Source organism: Hemicordylus capensis, chromosome 4, assembly GCF_027244095.1.
Source record: "Hemicordylus capensis ecotype Gifberg chromosome 4, rHemCap1.1.pri, whole genome shotgun sequence".
NCBI classification, from domain to species: Eukaryota; Metazoa; Chordata; class Lepidosauria; order Squamata; family Cordylidae; genus Hemicordylus; species Hemicordylus capensis.
In genome coordinates this window covers 267,557,513-267,578,117 of record NC_069660.1, presented here as the reverse complement: position 1 = coordinate 267,578,117, position 20,605 = coordinate 267,557,513, and the positions used below count along the sequence as shown (strand labels likewise).

The window sequence follows — 20,605 nt, the reverse complement described above, 5'->3', positions numbered from 1 at the left end:
GTGAATTTCTGGGACCCCCTCCCCCCGAGCGGCTGCAAGACACACAACCAGAAAAACAAGGTGAATGTAGTGCTCGCTCGCTCGCTCCATTAACTTCACTTGTGGGTGGCTAAAATAGGTGGGCTTGCCACCCTAGAGCCACCAGGCTCGCCCTCGAGCCCGATGGTTCTCACAAGCGAGCAAAATCGGACCGGGATCCCTTAGCCTGGTTTTGCTCGCTCATAAGAATAGCCTTTTAATGTACCTGCCCTGCCCAGACACATTTCTCTGATGAAATTTAAACATTTCAATTACAGTACTTCTTTCAATGTATGTAGCGCATGGGTGCACAACGTTGGCCCTCCAGCTGTTTTTGGTCTACAACTCCCATCATCCCCAGCCACAGTGATAGGTGGCTCAAAATAAGGGATTATAGTAAACATCTGCAGAAGGGCCACAGTTGTGTAGTCCTGATGTAGAAAGCAGCTTTGTGATTAGGTCCAATATGTATTGAGTTACTTTCTGTTAATAGTCCTGAACATACTCATTAAGGCAGATGGAAGTAAAGAAAGCCCAGCAGTTATTGAATTCTACCCTTCATCTCCAGGAAGCCACACTTTTAAAATGTGGTTATTTTTCTACAAGAACTATTCACACAATCTTCTTTGTGGGATGTTCAGAGCTGAACTTAAATTATCACAGTTACTAGTCATGTCTGGATCACCAATTCATGTATCAGTCACCCAGAGGGTTCTTTGGAGCTCTGTGACAGAGCATAAAATGAAAAATAAAATAAATAAAATCAGTGCATGTGTGCCAAGTTACATCCCTAACAATTGTGCTAACAATTATTTGCATTGTGGACTTATTCATATACCTGGTCAAGACATACACTGAGGCATTTCTCAGCAGCAGCAGAATTAAGGCTGGGCTCCCTTAGTCGGGTTTCTGCTGCTTGTGTGCAGCGGCGGGAGCTGCATAGCTCCCGGTGGCATCTTGGCAAACCTGCTTACGGAGCCCGCCGCTTAATCCACAAGCGTGCTCAAAAACTGGGTTAATGGATTGTGTGTCTGCCATGACTGCAGCCACGGCGGACACACTCAGGGAGGAGGGATCCCAGAAATGCATTGCACACCTGTGTAGTGCATTATTGGGGCTCTGGGGGCGAGGCGACGCATGGTAGCACCACACAACCCTCAGAGCTCTGGAACGAGCTGCAGCTGGGTGCTGGGGCAAAGCCCTTGCTCATCTGGATGGGCAATCTGCCCACACAAGGAGGAGTGATTGATCATGTGTGAGGAGGGAGGGTCAAGGCCACTCTCCCTGCAGAACCCCTTTCGGCTCTGCACACTGATTGATTGTGTATAGAGCCTTACTCTTGCCTTCAGCTTAGGTTTCACTATAGCAGACAGTTTAAAGTATACCTGTTATGCAAATTAGTCCCAAATATGCACAGAATAACGGCTTCTTATAATAATTGTTCCTTATTTCTCCTGTATATGTGTGTCCGTTCACACACACATCCATCCAATATATTTTAAAGGGTGGTTTACATCATTCTCCAAGTACCCTATACTGTGAACATGAAATTATGGCCAGGATTGGTGTTAATCTATTTCTCAAAGTACTTTTATATTCCTGTGCTCTAGGCAATTCCCTCAGCTGTTTTCAACAACAAAACGGAAAGGAAGAGGATTTAAATGAGATTGGTTATTTGTCCAGCTGCAGAATTATAGGCAGATAATATGCTCTGGACACAAAGTGGCATCACTAAAGGGAATAGGAACAAGGAATGGCTCTGGAATTTGAACAAAGGGCCCCTACCTGTTAAAACTGAAATTACGAGCACTTAGGTGTTGAATTACACACATCAGCAGGAAGAGAACGATGACTGCAGGCACTTTGGGAGAGATCTGGCATGCATATATCAGGCCCCAAGGAGCATTCTTTGGCAACAATTTGAAATTAACTCATGGATTCCTCATGACATGCTCTCCTTAGATACGGTTGTGATGATTGATGAGAGTAGGCTCGATAAGGCATTTACTTCTTTATCGTTCCCTCTTAATGTGGGCTACATACATGTTTGAAAATGAACATATTAAGCTAGAGGAAATGGTCACTGATGGCCATTTATTGTACTTGGGAATGACATATTGAATGGCTCTTTTTTCCCCAGTTAGGGCAAGCGGGACACATAGGTTGTATGTTGGTCCAGTAGTATGTTGTGCAGTCTTTGAGCTTTTGCTTTCAAGTCTGTGGTATTGTTTTCCTTTAAAGAAGTTAGTTTCTAGCCCCTGTGATTGGGGTGAAATTTGCCTTTTCCTTCTTCTGAAAGCCAGTGTCAATATATTTGACACTGGCTTATAAATAATATTTCTTCTGAAAGCCAGTGTCCTTTTACCCTGTGCTACTGCAGAATATCCTTGGCAGTGGGTGCTAGACTTGAAGTGGGATAAGGGTGTCAATTGTGTTGGCTAAGCACTCACTTCCTTTGGCAAACACAAGGAACTGCAAAATGTGACCTCAGCCTCTATTTGCCCTTAAGGTGACTACTAGATCTGGGCTTAGAAAAATGGCCAAACAGACCACTTCTCTCTAGCCCAAATTCTTCTCTCTGACTGTGACTTCCTTTCATCCTCAGTGTAACCATTAGGTAGAGGGATATGGGTTCAGCACTCCCACTCCACAGTGACTGTAGGGGAGACAAGATATTGCCGGTGGACTCTCCAGAGACATCTGGTGGGGGCGGGCACTGTGTGAAATAGGATGCTGGACTCGATAGGTCTTGTGCCTGATCCAGCAGGGCTGTTTTTATGTTCTTATAAGGTACAAATGGGCTCAGATATTCCATGCCTTGTTGTGTGGTCTCTGAGACCAAATCTCTCCCCTCAACAGTTGCCCAGGGGTGAAAGAAGGCTGAACTCAAGTTCCCTCTTCTTCCTCTTTCCTCAAAAGGGGAAAGAAGGGCTTAACCTCCTTTTGCTTTGGACAACCAGCTTTCCCCCGTAGTTCCACAGTTAAGGAATGTACCTTCCCAGCCAGGCTTCTGGTTCTTATGGAAGAGTAGTGGCCTCCAACCAGCCTTCACACCTCACACACTCACATCATGGTTCCATCTTCCTTGGTACCACTCCATAAAACTCTGCTACGGACCAGCCACAATGTGGAATTCTGTTCGTCTTCACCAGCCAGACCAATTCCTTTCAATTATGTGCCAGAATTCTACATTTCTGTCTTGCTCGGTCCTAGACCAATATTCCATACAGGACAAGGTAACATTTGCCATTTATGTTTTCATAACAAGTCTCAGACCCAGTTATTTTGGTGCTCTGGGTGGGGTGGGGGCATTCTGTGCATTCTTTTACAAAATTATTTTGTATACATAATATACAAAATATAATAAAACATACACATATGTAAAACATGTTAAAACTCTCCCCACCCCCATGTCTGTATAATTTTGTGTCTTTAAAAAATGTTTTGAATGAACATGGTTAGAAATTGAATAATGTTCCGTGTATACTACTCCAGCATGGGAGCAGTCATTCAGCCCTTAAAATAAAATATTTAACATTAGCAAGGCTACTGTCCCCCTTCTCATCCACAGCAATGGCCTACGATTTCGTGGACCTTTCCCCCATGACTTTTTTGTTCATTAGAGAATGTGTTCTGCCCTTCTGTAGCACTTATTTCCCCTAAAGTTTTAAGCCATGGATAGAATTGGGAATAACACATATTTTATGTGTTAGGAAACATTTCCACACAAAATAACACTGGCTGACATTCTGTGCAGAATAACATCGGTGCTTTTGAACTGCCTGCACTGTTGCAGGAGTCTAAATTACCGCAGTGCTGCGCAAGAGTGTTCTACTAATACTATTGCACTTCTTGTTTCTTCCAATGACTTAGCATAGCAGAAGTGTGACTGCTCAATTTTATCATTGCAAGATTGCTCTTGTGCAACACCATAGACCTTGAGTGTCCAGCAGCATGTGTGGTTGAGAACCTCCTGCATTACACCCAGCAGACAATACTTCTTATAGCATACATGGAAGCCATTTGCGGTGAGGACACTTTGAGGGTGTCTGATTTAGCTAGCCCCAAGAAAATTGTGGCAGATTTTATATCAGGAGCTTTTTCTATATAAACTAGTACAGGTTTCAACCATATACCTTTCTGACATAATCAGAAGTCCTTTGGTGGATTTTAAGGTAAGCCCACAACTTGCTTAAAATGACACATATTCCTTGAATACATATACAAGTGTTTGTCACTTATCAGGACAAACCAGTCAAAGGCTCCAAGACTAAGAAGTACAACTATTCTCATGTCAAGGCTACACTTTTCTTTACGTGGATAGGTGCTAGATCCACTGTAGTATTAGTATAGAGCATAGACAAGTGTACACTTACTTAATGATCTGGAAAGTTCTTACAGACTGATATCCAGATTACTGTTGCAGTAGTTAAACAGTAGTTGCCATCCAGACTAATGTTGTGTTGTCAAGTAAGGGGGGATGCTTTTCTGTTATCTCCCATTCCCTTGGAAGCTCTGAAAATATATTCCTGAGGGCTACATGATCTGCAGAGACAGCGTGGGCTTCAAGCTGGAAGGAGAGATGACCAAATCATCCCTCACCCTTCATATTTCAACGGTGCAGCATTAGTCTAGATGTCAGCCACTGTCTGCAGTGAGATGACCTAAAAATATTTAATTGCATATTTGATTTTCTTCATATAAGCCTTGTTAATGAAAAAAGGGCCACATTCTTTAATATTTGCAATAGGAAGTTAATTTTTATTTCTTAATTTGGCAATGCATATCTATTGTAACAGCAGGCAATTTTATGATATGGTTATGGGTGAGAAACAGAAATCAAAGAGAAATGAAGGCATTAAACCAAACCCATGCTTAACAAAATAAATAGCTAAATGAATACTGAAAATGCAGTCATTCTGACTGCTCTTTCATTAGACATCTCTGCATGAATTCTATACTCACAGAATAGAGTACTCAAACACATAAATACATTTAATAAATTGTCAAATAATCTGTCAGATGCTGAAGCCATTTAGGATATGGGTAAATAATATCATATATATGAAATTAGTACACTTCATTTATGCATGCTGCATTCCACATTATATTTCATTTTGTAGTCTGTTTTGTAAGATTTAATTAGAAATCAGTAAATGCAGTGTGAAAAGTCCAATTCCTCTCCCCTTGCTATTGTCTCAGCCAATTTTTGCAGTGATTATGAGTGAACAGCCCCTTCTCTAGGCCCCTTCAGGTGTTATGTATAATGCCAACAGAAGTGTGCTGGAAGCTCCTGCCAATGCCAATGTGTTCCTTAATCACTGCCTGCCCTGCCCCTCAACTGTCTATAATCGCAAGAGTTTATCTGCAGAGACAAGCATTGTACCCAGGGAGAGATCCCCCCACATGATTAAGAATGCTGGGGACAGTGAAGAGACAGGTTTACAGAGTGTTTCAGTGTGGGGGCTGGGGTCTGCTGGCACACAACTGTTGGTGTGTACAGTGTATACAATCACATAATGCCTGAAGAGGGCTTCTGTGATGGCCCAATGTTGTACATACATACTGGCAGATGTGGCTAAAGACTTTAAAAGTTTATTAATCTAAAAATGAGGGAAAGTTTAGAAAAATATAAGGAGTATAAACCTTAGTCAAGTTAAATGCATAAAATCTTTGAGGAAACTTTCTTTTCACCAGGCAAAGTTTGATATATCAAATGTCAGTCCAAAACAACAGGGTTATAAATTAAACAAAATACATTATATTACGGACTATGTATTAAAAGTGACAGGTCACCACCTTTACCTAAGGCCACTGCACTGTAAGATGTGAGGTTCAGTGCATTTTAACAATTTAGCATCCATACATTAGAATAATTCCACTTAGTTTTGTTGAATTTATAAAAATAAGCTTTTATTATACATAATGAGTGAAAATAACTCTTCCCTTATCGGTTATATACTGATGGGAAACCATTCTTCATTGCTTCAATTGATTTCATCCACAAACCTGGAAAATGCATAAGAAGATTTAGACACATGATGTATAATTAAAGAAACACAAACAAATAAGTGTTTCTATTATTTTCTATTGATATTCAATTTTCTATTGATATTTCTATGGATATTATATTCTATTGATATTTCATGCTTGAAGTAGTGGAAATGAAGGATACATAAGCACAGCTTAAATGGAAGTTATAAACACTGACATGGTATATTGCACTTTAAGAAACCCCATTACTGGAAGACACTCTCTGATTAGCAGTTCTCAGTTTCCTCTGTTCATTGCTACTGCATTGCCTTTTTGTTCATCCCTCCATAAAACTTTATGACAAAGAAGGCAAAAACCTCATTTTGTTATGAATCAAGAATCTCAGGAGTCTGGCATCTAGATACTTTAGAAATGCAATGGCAGGACAGATCAAATCTATACTTGGCAGGAACAAGCAATGCTTATGTGAGCATGCACATCTTGACTGAACAGGGATATTAAGTGTAGAGGTGTCTGTGTGTGCATAGGGGATGGAGCCACAGCTCAGTGGGAGAGCTATGCCTGCAGAAGGTTCCATCCCTGGCATCTCCAAGTAGAGCTGGGAAAGTCTCCTGCCTAAAACCCCAGAAAGCCATTGCCAATCAGTGTAGACTGAGTTATATGGATCAATGGTCTGACTCAGTAAAAGGCAGCCTCCTTTGTTCCTATATGTGAAGATGGTTTTTTATGTGTTAAGAGAAGAATGGACAACTGAGTATGCTAACTGATGGGTGAAAGATGGACAAAAACTCACTGTTCAAGGTTCTCCTGTTGACTGTCCCTCCTGTTTCAGTGTTCACCTGAACAGATCAAATAGTTTGTTAAAACTCATAATGAAATGCTAAAGCAAAAAAGAGCATATGGTACAGATTTACTAAAAATATATACCTTGTTTGGCTTTGTATCAGTTTGACACAATTATTTTTATTATGACTTAGTGAAGTCATAATGTAAAAAATTGTATTGATGTAATAAATTAATGTTATATTTTGAACTTATCACTGCACATTCCTTCCTTGCTAAGTTTATAAATGAGGTTCATAAATGAAGTAAAAATTCACAGAATACAGGAAATAGAAAGCCTGGAATACCACTGGAAATGTTTATCGGAATGTAAGAAAGCCTTTTTAAGTCTAAAAGACAAGTTAAGCATTTATATCTCCAGTACGGTTTATCTTGGCATTTCCTATGAAGGATATTAACACTGTTGAAATCAAGATGAATTGGTGACCTTTCTGAGTGAACTACTTTCAAGATAGCTTGACTATCACTGTTCTAAAATGGAAAATGTTTTTCCATTCATAGTTTCATTTTGACAAAATGGTTTAGTTAATTTACTTATAGCTTGCACTATTTTTATATTTCACAGACTACAAAATCTGATTGGTTATATCGCTAATCTGGAGAGTTTTGCAATCAGATTAGCAAGTCCATGTGTCCAGATCTGAAAATAAACATAAACTTTGAGAATGTATGTACAGACTATGCTGAATACAAAAGATTGAATCTAGTGGTGCCTTACAATTGTGGAAAGGCTCTTCTGCCTTTGCAAGGTGCCTCTAACAATTCCCCCACACCCCTCTCACACTGTTTTGGTGAGTGTCTCAACCCCTAAGAGCAGGTTGGGTGGGGTCAGAAGAGGCTGCAGTAAGAAGAAGAGGTTGGGAATGTGCAGTTGTGTGAGCCAAGTTCTGCTTGTGCTACCTAAGATACAACCCATAAATCGTACAATACTAGTAAGGTAAGCATTCAACATTTGACGTCTATGGCTGTGACTTCTCTTGCTACGGAACTATATTTAATTTAGAGTTTAACTGGAGCTTCTCAGCTTTTTGCGGATATTTTTGGCAATATCAAAAAATTCCTTTTTTTTTTTTGCAATCTTTGAAATAATGCTTACATTTATTTACTTTGCCATCACTCTCAGAAAGGCATAAGAAAAGCCCTAGTCAAGCCCAAGGCCTCTGAATCCAGGGCCCTAAGCCTCTCTAGCACAACATTCTGTTTCCCATAGTGGCCCACTAGATCCCTCTGGGAAGCTCTCAAGGAGGAGATGATAGCATGACCCCTTCTCCTGCTGACCCCCTCTCTTGTCTAAATTAGAGAGTATTTAGTTCAGCTTTAATTCCACCTCACTTGTCTTCACAATTAATGCAAAAGATTCAGGTATCACAGCAACTCATGAGAATTACACAATGGAAAGATTAATTCACAACATGTAGCTGTAATATAAGCATTAAAAGGTCTAAAGAATATCTAACATGGCTACTTTCCACTTTCCAAGATCTAGATTCTTGTCCCCACTGCAGTGGATTAATAGTGAAGCAACTCTCTAATGATGGCTTCAGCAAGTGCTTAGATCAACTACTGAGTGATCATTTATTGATGAGTATGACCAAGGGCTATTTGTGTGCATGGGTTTGAAAACTGAGCATTACATTTTTTGGATTGTATGCATGGTGTACAATCAGACAAACATTTTATGACATGACCACCTCCAATTGAGATCGGAGCTACCCTACACATTTTGGTTTGTGCAAATGCCCAGAATAAAAAGTCATCTAAAGTCTATTAGTAGCTATCTGCTAACAAGGACAACAGGTAAGGCCATGAAATAATTAAGGTAATTAATAAAGACTGCAATACAGATATCACAAAATTAGCCATATTTATGCTAACCCAGTTAAATCTTAAACCATGTGTCGTTCACAAAAGAGTTTGTACCCTTAATTTGATATGTTAAAAAACAACTCTGAGGGTTTAGCAAGCAGGGCTCTTGGTGTATAGAACTAAGTTTGTTAAAGCTGTTCATTCTGGCAGCAACTGCAGAATTAGCCATGCAAAAAATAGATCACAATTAATCAATATGAATGAAGGCATCTAATCAGTAGCCTCTGTTGCCAGCACTGCCATTCTGCAGGCTCTCAGAACCTCTCTGCTTGTGTCTGGGACTATAGGCTTGTAGCTCCCACTCCTCATGGGATCGTGGGCTCCCCGCTTGTTGGCATATGGGGACAGGTCACTTAGCAGGCAGTGGGATGATAACCCCCATGTTCACCAGCTACAAAGCAAATTGAAAGCCGATTAGCCTTGTGCCTTTCCCTATGCTGGGAATGTCTAAAGCAGACCTGGCATTAGCTTTCAAGTTAACTCCACTTCAAGGTCTCTCTGCCCTTCCCGCTCCTCTGTGGTTCTCTCTCCTCTATGGTCAAACAAGCTAACATTAATCGCCTCAGCAAGATAAGGCACTGTGAACGCTACTCCCTTCCTCATCACAAAAGAGCTAATGGGCAATAGGAACTCAGGAGATAGCAATAGCAATAGCAATAGCACTTACATTTATATACCGCTCTATAGCCGGAGTTCTCTAAGCAGTTTACAATGATTTTAGCATATTGCCCCCAACATTCTGGGTATTCATTTTACCGACCTCGGAAGGATGCAAGGCTGAGTCAACCTTGAGCACTGAGATGCGCCCATTAAAAATACGGATTGATTTACTGGGTTCTTCCTACCTGACAGATACCGTCCTTGCATGTCCAGTCTATTTACATACAGATTATTCTTGACCATTCATGCCATTGTGCTTAAGCTAGTACACCTGATAAAAACAATTGATTCTTTTCAGATCCACTGGAATTTCCCTCCTCAGAAAGAAGTAGCTGCCAGTTTTTTTGCCCAAAGGCACATTTTGGGCTATAATTGGCCCTGGTTTCATTAACCACTGTACTTCATTTTGTCTCTATACCTTGGAGTCACCCAGTTTGGGTGATTGACCTGACACCAGCCATAACACCAGGCCATGTCTTGCTTTTTGCGCCATTCCCACTCTCAGCCTCCAGATGAGCCTTCTTCGCTGGTCTGTTCTGCCCAACAAGCCTTGCTGATACAAGAATCTGGCTACATGAGAACAGGCACCTTTTGGATTTACCCCTGCTGCCCAATCTTCGAACTGTGTTTGGTTCTCCGCTACTGCCTTCTGGCTCCGTTCCTGAGGAAAGAGGTTATTTGGTTGTGCCTGAGCCACAAGGGTCCAGTCGCCCCCAAATGAAAGGACGAGGTTGTATGATAACCACTGTGCCCCTCTGGGCTTGCCTATCCCTGCTCTTTCTAAAATCCAAAAACCTGCTTCTTTAAAGCTTTCTTTAAATTGCCTCTTGCAAGTTAACTTGTTAATCTCTGTAACATATTCTTAGTGATAATACTGCCGTAATCAACTCTTTTATCCGCTGTACCCCTAAATCCCCAAATAGAAACCTACTTTATTTCAATCTTAACCTACTCTGTCAGTTCATTTCCCTGGTACCAGAACTTTGCACAAATTAATTATGATGTGGGACTGCTCCATTCTACCTCACTAACCACCCCCACCCTAACCCAAGCCTGAATGCATTGGGGTGTTTGTAAATCATCCTGGAGCGGTTACATTAACATCTCCAAATTCTTTGAACAAAATCTTTTGTTTTCACATGTGGCTAATTTTTCTTAGTTTTTCTGCTAATATGAATGGAGTTCATGCCAAAAAATGCATTTGAGAAGTCTTATATTTTAATTTATTTGAACTTATAAAGATGTTGTGGACCAGTTCATATGTCACAAGGAGTCAGAATCAAATCCTGGTTTCACATGATTTATCCTTTTCCTAAGCTTGTCTGCTCCTACCCGCTTCACATGCAAGGGAAAGCAGGATTGTGTGCATCTGAGTCTAGGGGACATTGCACAAAACCAATCCTGGCTCCTTGTGACATCTGAACTGGGTGTATATATTTTAGGTTCCACTTGCTCCATTCCAACATGTTGAACCTGTTCTTTGTTCAGAGGCTGTCCCCTTGCTATTGGTAATATCTCTATCACTTTTACTACTTCATTGGGACTTCAGTTACCACTACAAAACTCACTACATAATTTTGTAATAAACAGTTATTTCTTCCAACTGATGATGATGATGATGATGATGATTAATTATGATGATGATTATGGATATATATATATATACACACATATACATATACATATACACACACACACAACTTTTCAACAAAAAATAGTTCATAAAGCAGTTTACATAGAAAAAGAAAGAAGAATAAGATGGTTAGGTAATAGAAATTGCCTCTATTCCACGAGGTTACTATGACTCCCTCTTTCAAAACTACCTGCGTAGCTAAAAGAGTTCTCCTTCCTATCTGTAAATTAGCTTTACACTTGGGCTGCTATTATCTTGAAGAAGTCAAAGAATGCAGTAAATGTTAGTTGTATGCAAGTTATTAAAAACTGTGTCAAAGAACACCTGTTATTGTAAAGATTAATTCAACAGTACTTCTGCTTACACTCATAAATTATGTACAGCACCTTGATTCCCCTCAAACACTAAATCAACTATAAAGTGTCAATGCAGTGAGCATGCAAATTTGCAAATCATTTAATTTTCTCTAGTATGAAAAATGAAATAAGATTTGTCTTTACATGGCAGGATCCTTTACCTTCAGCTTACACTGTTAACTGGCATTTGAAACTACGCCAGGCCTTTTACAGGCTCTCTACTTTACAGACATTTCAACACCTGGGTGCTGCAGTCTGCATTTCCAGGAGTTGCCCTTCACTTGTAAGCTTGGCTACAGCAACTGCATTCCAAAACCAGATGGCTGCTATTACCCCATATAATTATTTTTTAAAAATACTTATTTCTTTAGCCAATTTACCATTCTCAGATGTCACATACAGTACAATATTGCTTAGATCAAACCATTTTTGTTCTCCTTCTATGGTTAAACTAGTATAAAGAACAGCTTACATTATACAGTAAAAATAGGTAACTATGAAAACTGCTATATAGCTTTTAAATCAAGATGCAGGTCTGCAGCCCCCTTCAAACCTTTGCAAGAAGGTAACCATTATTCATAATTATGGATTTTTAAAAAAACCTTTCCCTACCTTTTGTGACACAGGTTCAAGCTAAAGTAAACAGTTTTGGTAGGAGAAGAAACAGATTTTGTAATTACAGTTCAGTGGGCTGAACTTGTTCAAAATGCTATAATAAGTATTATTATTGCTGGTAATCTGGTGTTGATCGTTGTGTGTAACATGAAAGCTAGGCCTTTCTAAAATGCAAGCATGAACTCCTTGCCTTACTTCACTCTCCATTCATCTTTAATGTCTGATAGTTTAACAGGGGTGAAATTACTCTAAGAATTCATGATGAAACAAATGGTAATTTTATATTCACACGCAGCAGTAAATGGAGCCCTAAAATCTTGCACAGATGCAAAGATATTTCCAATAGTAAAATTATTATTTTTTAAATAGTAAAGGTTTAGCTAATTGTTTTTTAATTTCAACTAAAATAACCTCTAAACTGGTTCCACATAATAATTATTTGGGCTGGCTTTTTTGCCAAGCATGTTTAGTGATTACAAGGAAATGAAATGGCCAGATGGTAATCTGCTACCTGGGCATGGATGATAGCTCTACAAAACTCAAGGAACTATTTATACTTTGGCATTTTGCTATTTGTATGCTTAGCGGCAATACACACAGTGTGAAATTGGCCCGGAGAGAAACTATATTGAGTCAGTCTGTGGCTTATTTTCACTATGAGGCGATTTTGATAATATCCGGTACTCACGGGAGTAGGTGCATGTGCGCTCCCATTTCTCAAGCATTTGTGCAGTGAATATGATAGGAAGTGATTGAGGCTGTTCTCACAAGCAGCCAAGACTGGGCTAGGCTGCCCCTGGGAACCACTGGGAGCCGACTGGCTCCCTACAGAGTCTCTGTGGCAAACCTGGGTAAGAAGCCGGGCTCTTAAATGAGGTTAAGGGTGTGAGCGCTCCCTTAACCCCATTTATCTGGCTGTGTGTCAGCACAGACTGCTTTCAGAGAGTGCTGAAGCACTCATGGGAACCTGCCCTTTGCTGGGGAGATCCCCACAATGCACCATGCACTTGTGTGGTGCATTCTGCGATTTCTAGGGACTGGGACAACGCATCCTAACCCCAGCACTGCCCGTAATAGCCACAGACCATCTGGGTACATGATCCCCACCCAGATTGTCTACAGGGAAGGCGAGCTTCTGCTGCCCCTGCCGCCCGTTCTCAAGCCCTCTCACACAATCGTGAGAAAGGGCTCTAAGTGTGTGAGGTTCAGTTGTGGTTTGTTTATTAATTTTGTTGTTCTATTTCTATACTGCTTTTCATTAAAATAATCCCAAAGCAGTTTGCAGTATAATTAAAACACAATGCACAATTAAATACAAATTAAAAGTATATTAAATATAAAAATATCTCTATTTAAATGTTCAAAAACTTATATAAAACAGTAACATAAAAAACACAAAGCAGTAACATTAAAAACTGTAAAGAGCCATGTCTTTACTTGTTTTCTAAAAACTGATGGAAGCTGAGGAGCAGATGTCAGCCAGGAGAGCATTCCAAAGCCTGGGGGCAATGACTGAGAAGGTCCTGTCCCGCGTGCTCGACAGTCGAGGCTCTCTCACACAGCACAAGGAGCAGAGCCCCCTCCAATGATCTTTTCAAGCATTGCTTGGTGTGACAACTGACATAGGCCCTACTTCAGACTTAAGATTGCTGCTGTCAGTTGTCCATGTTGAGCAACCAAGATCAAACCCTCACACACAGTCACTTCCCAGTTGTTTTCACTGAAGGGAGAACAGGGAATTGGGAGCATGTGCATGCTATTTGGCATACAAACGGTCAAAATGGCAATTGGAGTAAAAAGTACAAACAGTTTTGTAGAACTATCACTCTAGTTCTATGATCACTGGATCATAGTGAACTATGATCATTGGATCATGAGAACCAGCACATTGTATAAAGGTTATATATGTAGCTTTTGCTAACTGGCCAAAAGGGCACATTTCAAAGTGGTGATTCTCTATATTTTAGCAGAGGGAAAACAACAGACTATCCAACTCAGCACAGCATCCCTTCAGTGACTGTTGCTGGTGTCCACTTTTGTGTTCCTTTCTATACTCTGAGCCTTTTGGTGACGGAACCATTTTCTTATTATCCACTTTCTATGTAAACTGCTTTGAGAACCTTTTGTTGAAGTGGTGGTGGAAAGTGGTAGTAGCAGCAGCTTTTCTACAGTATCTCACTAACAGAATTATCTCTGGAAAAGTGACACTAGCAACTCAGTTAAATATATATCATTGTGGGCACCAGATTTTAGAGGGCATTTCTATTAGTTACATAGCACACCCTCAGTAAGTTATCATTTCTCCACAAGCCTGACATTCTTGCTTCAATATGTCTAGCTTAAATGGTTTCAGTTCCATACAGAAGGTGCTCTGAACACCTGGATAAACAGCCTGTCCTCCTGTAGCCATAAAATCTAAAATAGGTTAGGAAATGACACACATTTTCACCCTGGCAGATCACAAACTACTGTGATTTAAAAAAAAACACAACTGTCAGAGCAATTCATATTTTCAGCAAGATTGTTTACTGTAAAGCCATAGGTGACTTGTTATACCTCACTGTATAGAGATAAATTTGTGTGTGCCATAGAACTTACTCCCTGCCAACATAACACTGTAGTCAGGTTTTTCAGAATAGCACCTCAGAACACTTGGCAGGGCCTATTTACTTGAACCATCTGGCTGTGTTTTATTTCACTTGTTCAATATAAGTTTTTGGCATGGTGCACCTTTGTTGTTTCTGTTCTCTGCACATAACATATAGGATAATATGTTAATGTGCTTTTAGGCCATTTTCGGCCCATCTATAAAACCAGCCAATCTTTATTCCTCTAAGTAAATGACAATTAGTGCGAAACAATAAAGTAAATTTGTAAAGTAAAATGTAAGTTGCAGTGCCAGCTGTATGAAATGGTCTCATGAAAATAGGTCATTTATTCTCAGAGCTGTCAACCATATTCTAACAAACAAGCTGTAAGAGCTCACGTTTTTCTGGACCTATTTCTACCCCTTCACTTTCGGTATCACTTGGCAAAATCCATGGCTGGTGAGCAAGCTGAAGCTGTTGCAAGAATTCCTCCTGTCACAAACAGAAAAGATGAAGTAGAAACAATTATTAGAGTTTTTGTTCTTAGATTTGGAGTTAATCAATTTTGAATTTGATTAACCAACCCAATCAATCAATTACAAGATCTTCTAAATGATTTCAAAAAGTGATGGTGATGAATCAGGCATCATTTTGGAACTTTTGCCCTTCCTTTATACATTTGCACCTGCCATTTCCCTTCTCCCACCTTTGGTAACAAGATGGGAAAGAGTAAGATGCAGGCACAAAGAGTTGGGGCTCTTGTTTTCTGGCATCATTGCTAGGTTTTGCTTCCTCTCTTGGAAGAGTCTGTTGATAAGGAAAAGGGATGATTACTCTATTCTACCATCAACTCAAGATATCACACTGGGAATTTCCGAGTAAGTGAAAAGGCTGCAATTCTAAGATTGTCCTTAGGAGTCAAAGCCTAATGAAGTCAGTAGAACTATCTTCTGAGTAGACAGATTGAGAAAATACATTATTTCCCCCCACAACTATTAAAACAAAAAGATGCGATTGTATCCCAACATAAGAACAGCCCTGCTGAATCAGGCCCATGGCCCATCTAGTCCAGCATCGTGTTTCTCACAGTGCCCCACCAGATGCCAATGGGAGCCTACAGGCAAGAGTTGAGGGCATGTCCTCTCTCCTGCCGTTACTCCTCTGCAACTGGTATTCAGAAGCATCATAGCATGCTCATAAGTGTTCATAGCATGTGTGAAAGTTCTGCTCATTCAAGTGGAAAGAGCAGTAAGATTGGGCGGGGGGGTGTTATAGGAATGCAGAGAGGCAGCAGGAAGCAATGAAAATTGCCCCTCCCACTTGTGTGAGTGGCATTTTTTCCACTCATGCTACAAGCATTTAGGATACAACCCACTGCTTTCAGGTACATGCAAATGTACTGTATACAGATTTAGCAGGTTAATCAGCTAAAATTCACGTCAGTCAACTATGATTTCTTTAATCATGTGATAGCTGTAACAAAAATGACACCAGCAGCATAACTGTGTAGAAATGTAGCAAATAAATGCAACCTAATATTCACTGAACACATGTAAGCAGTAAAAAAATACAGACAACTCATTGCAAAATAGTCAACAATTTTTAAATTGCTTTCAGATCAGAGAGAGCAAGATTTTGCACAGAGAGTTACTGATGTAATTTTAACTCAGGATTCATATGAGGATGGCTTCCTGGACACTTTGGGAATATGTTGTTTGGACTGCTGTTGCTGGGAGTCAAATAATAAGTGAAACAGAGTAGGTAAGAAAGTTCATTTTATTAAATACACTTTTGTCAAAGGTGCAGAGAACTTGAGCTTTTGAGACTCAGAAGGCACTTCTTTAGACATGAAAAACCAGGAGCCGAATGGGAATTTCCATTTTAAAAAAGCAAAAAAGCAGACTTGCAGCCAACTTCAAGCAAACAAGGTCATTATAAACAAGTTGTTTATAACTCACGACAAGGTTTCAACATCCCTAGACAAGCCCCCCCACCTCTATAATTTTCATTTACTCCTTCTAACAGCTGCAAAATTAAAAAAAAATCTTTTGCTCAACTACAAGATACTCCAGTTAACTGGGAAGAATTTAATAATGCTTTTTTAAAAAACAATAACAAAAACTGAAGTACTTCCAAAACTGTGGATAGCAGCCACCATGTTAGAACAGGCATTCTTTTTCTCGTACACATAGGAAGGAATGCCGCTTCTAAGATGAAGCCCTCTTCCTATAGTCTAAAAACAAAGGCTGATATCCCAGCTAATGCTGCACTAGTTTAACAAAGATGCACACCTGCAAGATGGTTGAGTAGCTGAGTGGATGCTCAACATTGCACAATCACGTGATCAGGTCTTGGTCTGCTTGTGCAAGCATTGTGCTTGTGCAACAAGGATAATGTCATAATCTCTGCAACATATATGGGCTGAGGAAGAGGTTTCACAGCAGGAGGCATGCTACAGGTTGTGCAAGCACCACCTGTTGCACTGGTGCAACTCTTGCCTGGAATGCAAGCTCTCAACTGAGTGGAACTAGCCAGTGCAACATCTTGGCACAAGTGCAGCATTAGTATGGATGTCAGCCACATTAAAAATGCTTTCTACTTCAGAACTATTGTTTTTACTCATATTCAAAATTTGAACTGATGCAATTTGTTGATACAGTTGATAAAATATTTCTTTATATTTGTGTGACAGTGCTATTATAATTATTACAATTGTGTGTCAGTGCTATTCCTTTTACATTCAATATATTCATCTATTCCTTTCTATTCAATTGATTGATTAAGTGCCGTCAAGTTGGTGTCAACTCTTAGTGACCACATAGATTCTCTCCAGAATGATCTGTCTTCAACTTGGTCTTTAAGGGCTCTCATTGGTGCATTCATTGCTGTCGTAATCAAGTCCATCCACCTTGCTGCTGATCGTCCTCTTCGTCTCTTTCCTTCAACTTTCCCCAGAATTATAGATTTCTCAAGGGAGCTGGGTCTTCGCATAAAGTGTCCAAAGTATGATGGTTTGAGCCTCATTTGTGCCTTGAGTGAAAATTCTGGATTGAATTGTTCTATAATCCATTTGTTTGTTTTCCTAACTGTCCATGGTATCCTCAAAAGTCTTCTCCAGCACCAAAGTTCAAAAGTGTCAATGCTTTTTCTATCTTGCGTCTTCAAGGTCCAGCTTTTGCATCCATAGAGCGTCATGGAGAAAACCATTGTCTGAACGATTCTAATCTTTGTAGGTGTAGACACGTCACGGCATCTAAATATCCTTTCCAAGGCCTTCATTGCAACCCTACCAAGTGCTAGTCTGCGGCATATTTCTTGACTGCTGGATCCTTTACTCTTGATGGTCGATTCTAAAAGGCAGAAGCTATCTACCACTTCAATGGATTCATTGTCAATTCTGAGGCTGGTTGCTGTACCCATTGTCAGTAGTTTAGTCTTCTTTACATTTAATTATAGTCCCACTTTTTCACTGTGCTCCTTGACTTTCATTACTTAGAGCTTGCAGATCATCCACATTCTCAGCTATCGGAGTGGTGTTAGCAGCATAGCACAGGTTATTGATGTTTCTTTCTCCAACTTTAAAACCTTTAAAGCTCATCTTCTTCCAATCCAGCTTCTCTCAGTATATGTTCAGCATATACATTGAATAAATAAGGAGAAAGTATACAGCCTTGTCTTACTCCTTTGCCGATCTGGAAACAGTCTGTTTCACCATGTTCCGTCTAGAGACTGTGACTTCCTGCCCTGTGCATAGGTTTCTTATGAGAACAATGAGATGTCCTGGGATGCCTATTTTCCTAAGGATATTCCACAACTTGACATGGTCAATTGCTTTTCTGTAGTCAATAAAGCACATATGGACTTTTTTCTGGTATTCTTTGACTTTCTCCATTATCCAGCATGCATCAGCAATGAGGTCTCTTGTTCCTCTGCCTTTTCTGAAACCAGCTCAAACATCCAGCATTTCCCTTTCCACATAGGGCTCTAATCTGTATTGAATATTCTGAGCATTATTTTGCTAGCATGTGAAATTAGGGCTATCGTGCGATGGTTTGCACAATCTGTTAAGTCTCCTTTCTTTGGTATGTGTATGTAAACTGCTTTCAAGACATCTTTTGTAAAGTTCTGTAAAATATTTCTCTTGTAAAGTATTTTTTTCTGGACAAGAACCAAACGATGGCAAAAAATGTAACCCACATCCTACTGAAGTAAATGGTAAAACTCCTGTTAATTTTATGTTTGCTTGCTTGCTCTCTAAGGAGAGCATGAGATGAACCAACAGGGATACCTCCTCACTTTTACACACCCCTTCTTTCAATCCAGTGCTTTTGGGGGGCTAGACACCATGGAGTAAAGAGACTTTGGTTGTGAAGATGGCCTATAAGAGGGGTGAGACAACAGAGGATATTTCTGTGAGACACAGAAATATCCTCTGGCCTAAAGCTGACCAATTTACTGCACAGAGAGAGAAGGGCACCTTCCAAGCTGAAAGCAGCTAGCAAAAGACTCATTCCTCACTTAACTCCTTACCCAAATAAACCAAACGGTTGGGACTAACATGCCAGTACAGGACAACCTAGTTAATCCCAGGTCCAGCATCTGCAGTTTTGTGTATCCGTTTTCGGGTAATGGACATCCAACCTCATTATATGCACTCCACCCCCCCAGCAAAAGTAGGGTTAAACCTGCATATCCGCTGGTGGTTGGAAATGACCCTGGAGGTCATTTTCAGCCACCATTTTGACTTTGGGAGCCGTTTTATGGATCATTTCTTTTAAAAATGGGTCAAAAAAGCATTTTTGGCCAATTTTCTAATCTGGACTCCTTGTGGGCAGAGGACGACGGTAGGGCATTTTATTTGGCCTGTTTTGTCCATTTTGGGGAGTGTGGGAACCTCACTTCCCAATTTCTATTCACTTTACTGCTCCATTTTTCATGGATTCGCTATCCACGGCCCTCCTACACAGAACAGAATCCCTGCGAATAACAGGGTTCTCCTGTAGTACCATATCCCAAACTAAACTTACTACCCATATTATGGTCAACAAAATGATGAGGGAGAGCCTGACTAAGTCACTGTTACAATGCCTGCTACTGTAGTAGGCAACTCTAAGGTCACACAATGACTCTGTAAGAACCAACTGTTTATAATCCAGTTCTTATTAAACCCTGTCTTCTGCTTTATTGCCATTCTTTGTTTATATAATCTATTTGTCTGTCATGTTTAGACAACTTAATTCTTTGTGTAATATTACTTTTACTTGCCCTGATCTCTTTAAGTAGGACCAGGTTGCTTAATTTTTTTTAACATGCTAACCAACATATCAAGAATGTTTCATTATTAACAGCAAATGCAATACAAGGGCACAAAGCATGAAAGTCTGATATTCTTTTTCTTCTCCACCCTCTAACATCAGGAACAATCAGAGACTCCAACAAATATTGTCCTGAAGAGATAAAGCAGACTTTTTATTCAGTTCTCACACTCCATAAAACACTGAAGGAAACTCTAATGTTTCCTCAATGATCCTCAAACCTATCTGTCTCAATTGAGGCTCCACTTGCAGAAAGGTCTTGAAGATCTAAAAGGGTATGTTCATGTAAATGCATGTAGGGAAGGATTTAAAACCTTGATTTATTCATTTTGTAGTGATAATAAAAACATTTATCTATGTTATGACACTTGGATTGAATTTGAACCAAGCTGGTAATGTAACACACTGGCAAATTCCCTATAGCATTTTCCATGCCAGCACAACTGTAGGCATGTATACAAGAATTCAGATCATAAGGCAAGATATAATTCTTTTAGACGGGACCACAAAACTAAAATCTTGGGCTTCTTACAAAAAGAACTTTGCAGATGACATGTTAATCTTTGCCACATTCTTTCAGAGTCACTCTGTGCCTGTTTTGAAAAGGTCTGTTTATGAAATGCTTTCTCACATAAGAAAATGGATTTCTTTAAATAATTTCATGTATTAGAACTGGGATGCAAAGGTGTTGTATATATGTTACAACATATACATATA

The 20,605-nt window shown here is 39.9% G+C and overlaps 1 protein-coding gene across 5 annotated transcripts in view; it reads right to left on the bottom strand.

The window, feature by feature from the left end:
* Window positions 1-4,758: 4,758 nt before the first annotated feature.
* Window positions 4,759-20,605, bottom strand: part of C4H8orf34 (chromosome 4 C8orf34 homolog) — a 147,264-nt gene continuing 131,417 nt past the window's right edge. For 4 of the 5 annotated variants that reach the window (XR_008306880.1, XR_008306879.1, XR_008306882.1 and 1 more), the window contains 4 exons: window positions 14,972-15,065; window positions 9,800-10,042; window positions 6,806-6,851; window positions 4,759-6,027 (listed from right to left, as the gene is read on the bottom strand). Coding sequence is in view for 1 of the 5 variants with exons in the window: in XM_053249107.1 (XP_053105082.1) it covers window positions 6,841-6,851; window positions 14,972-15,065 (105 nt within the window). In the remaining 4 variants the exon portion in view is untranslated. The remainder of the gene's footprint in view (window positions 6,028-6,805; window positions 6,852-9,799; window positions 10,043-14,971; window positions 15,066-20,605) is intronic. The other variant, XM_053249107.1, reaches the window with a different exon arrangement.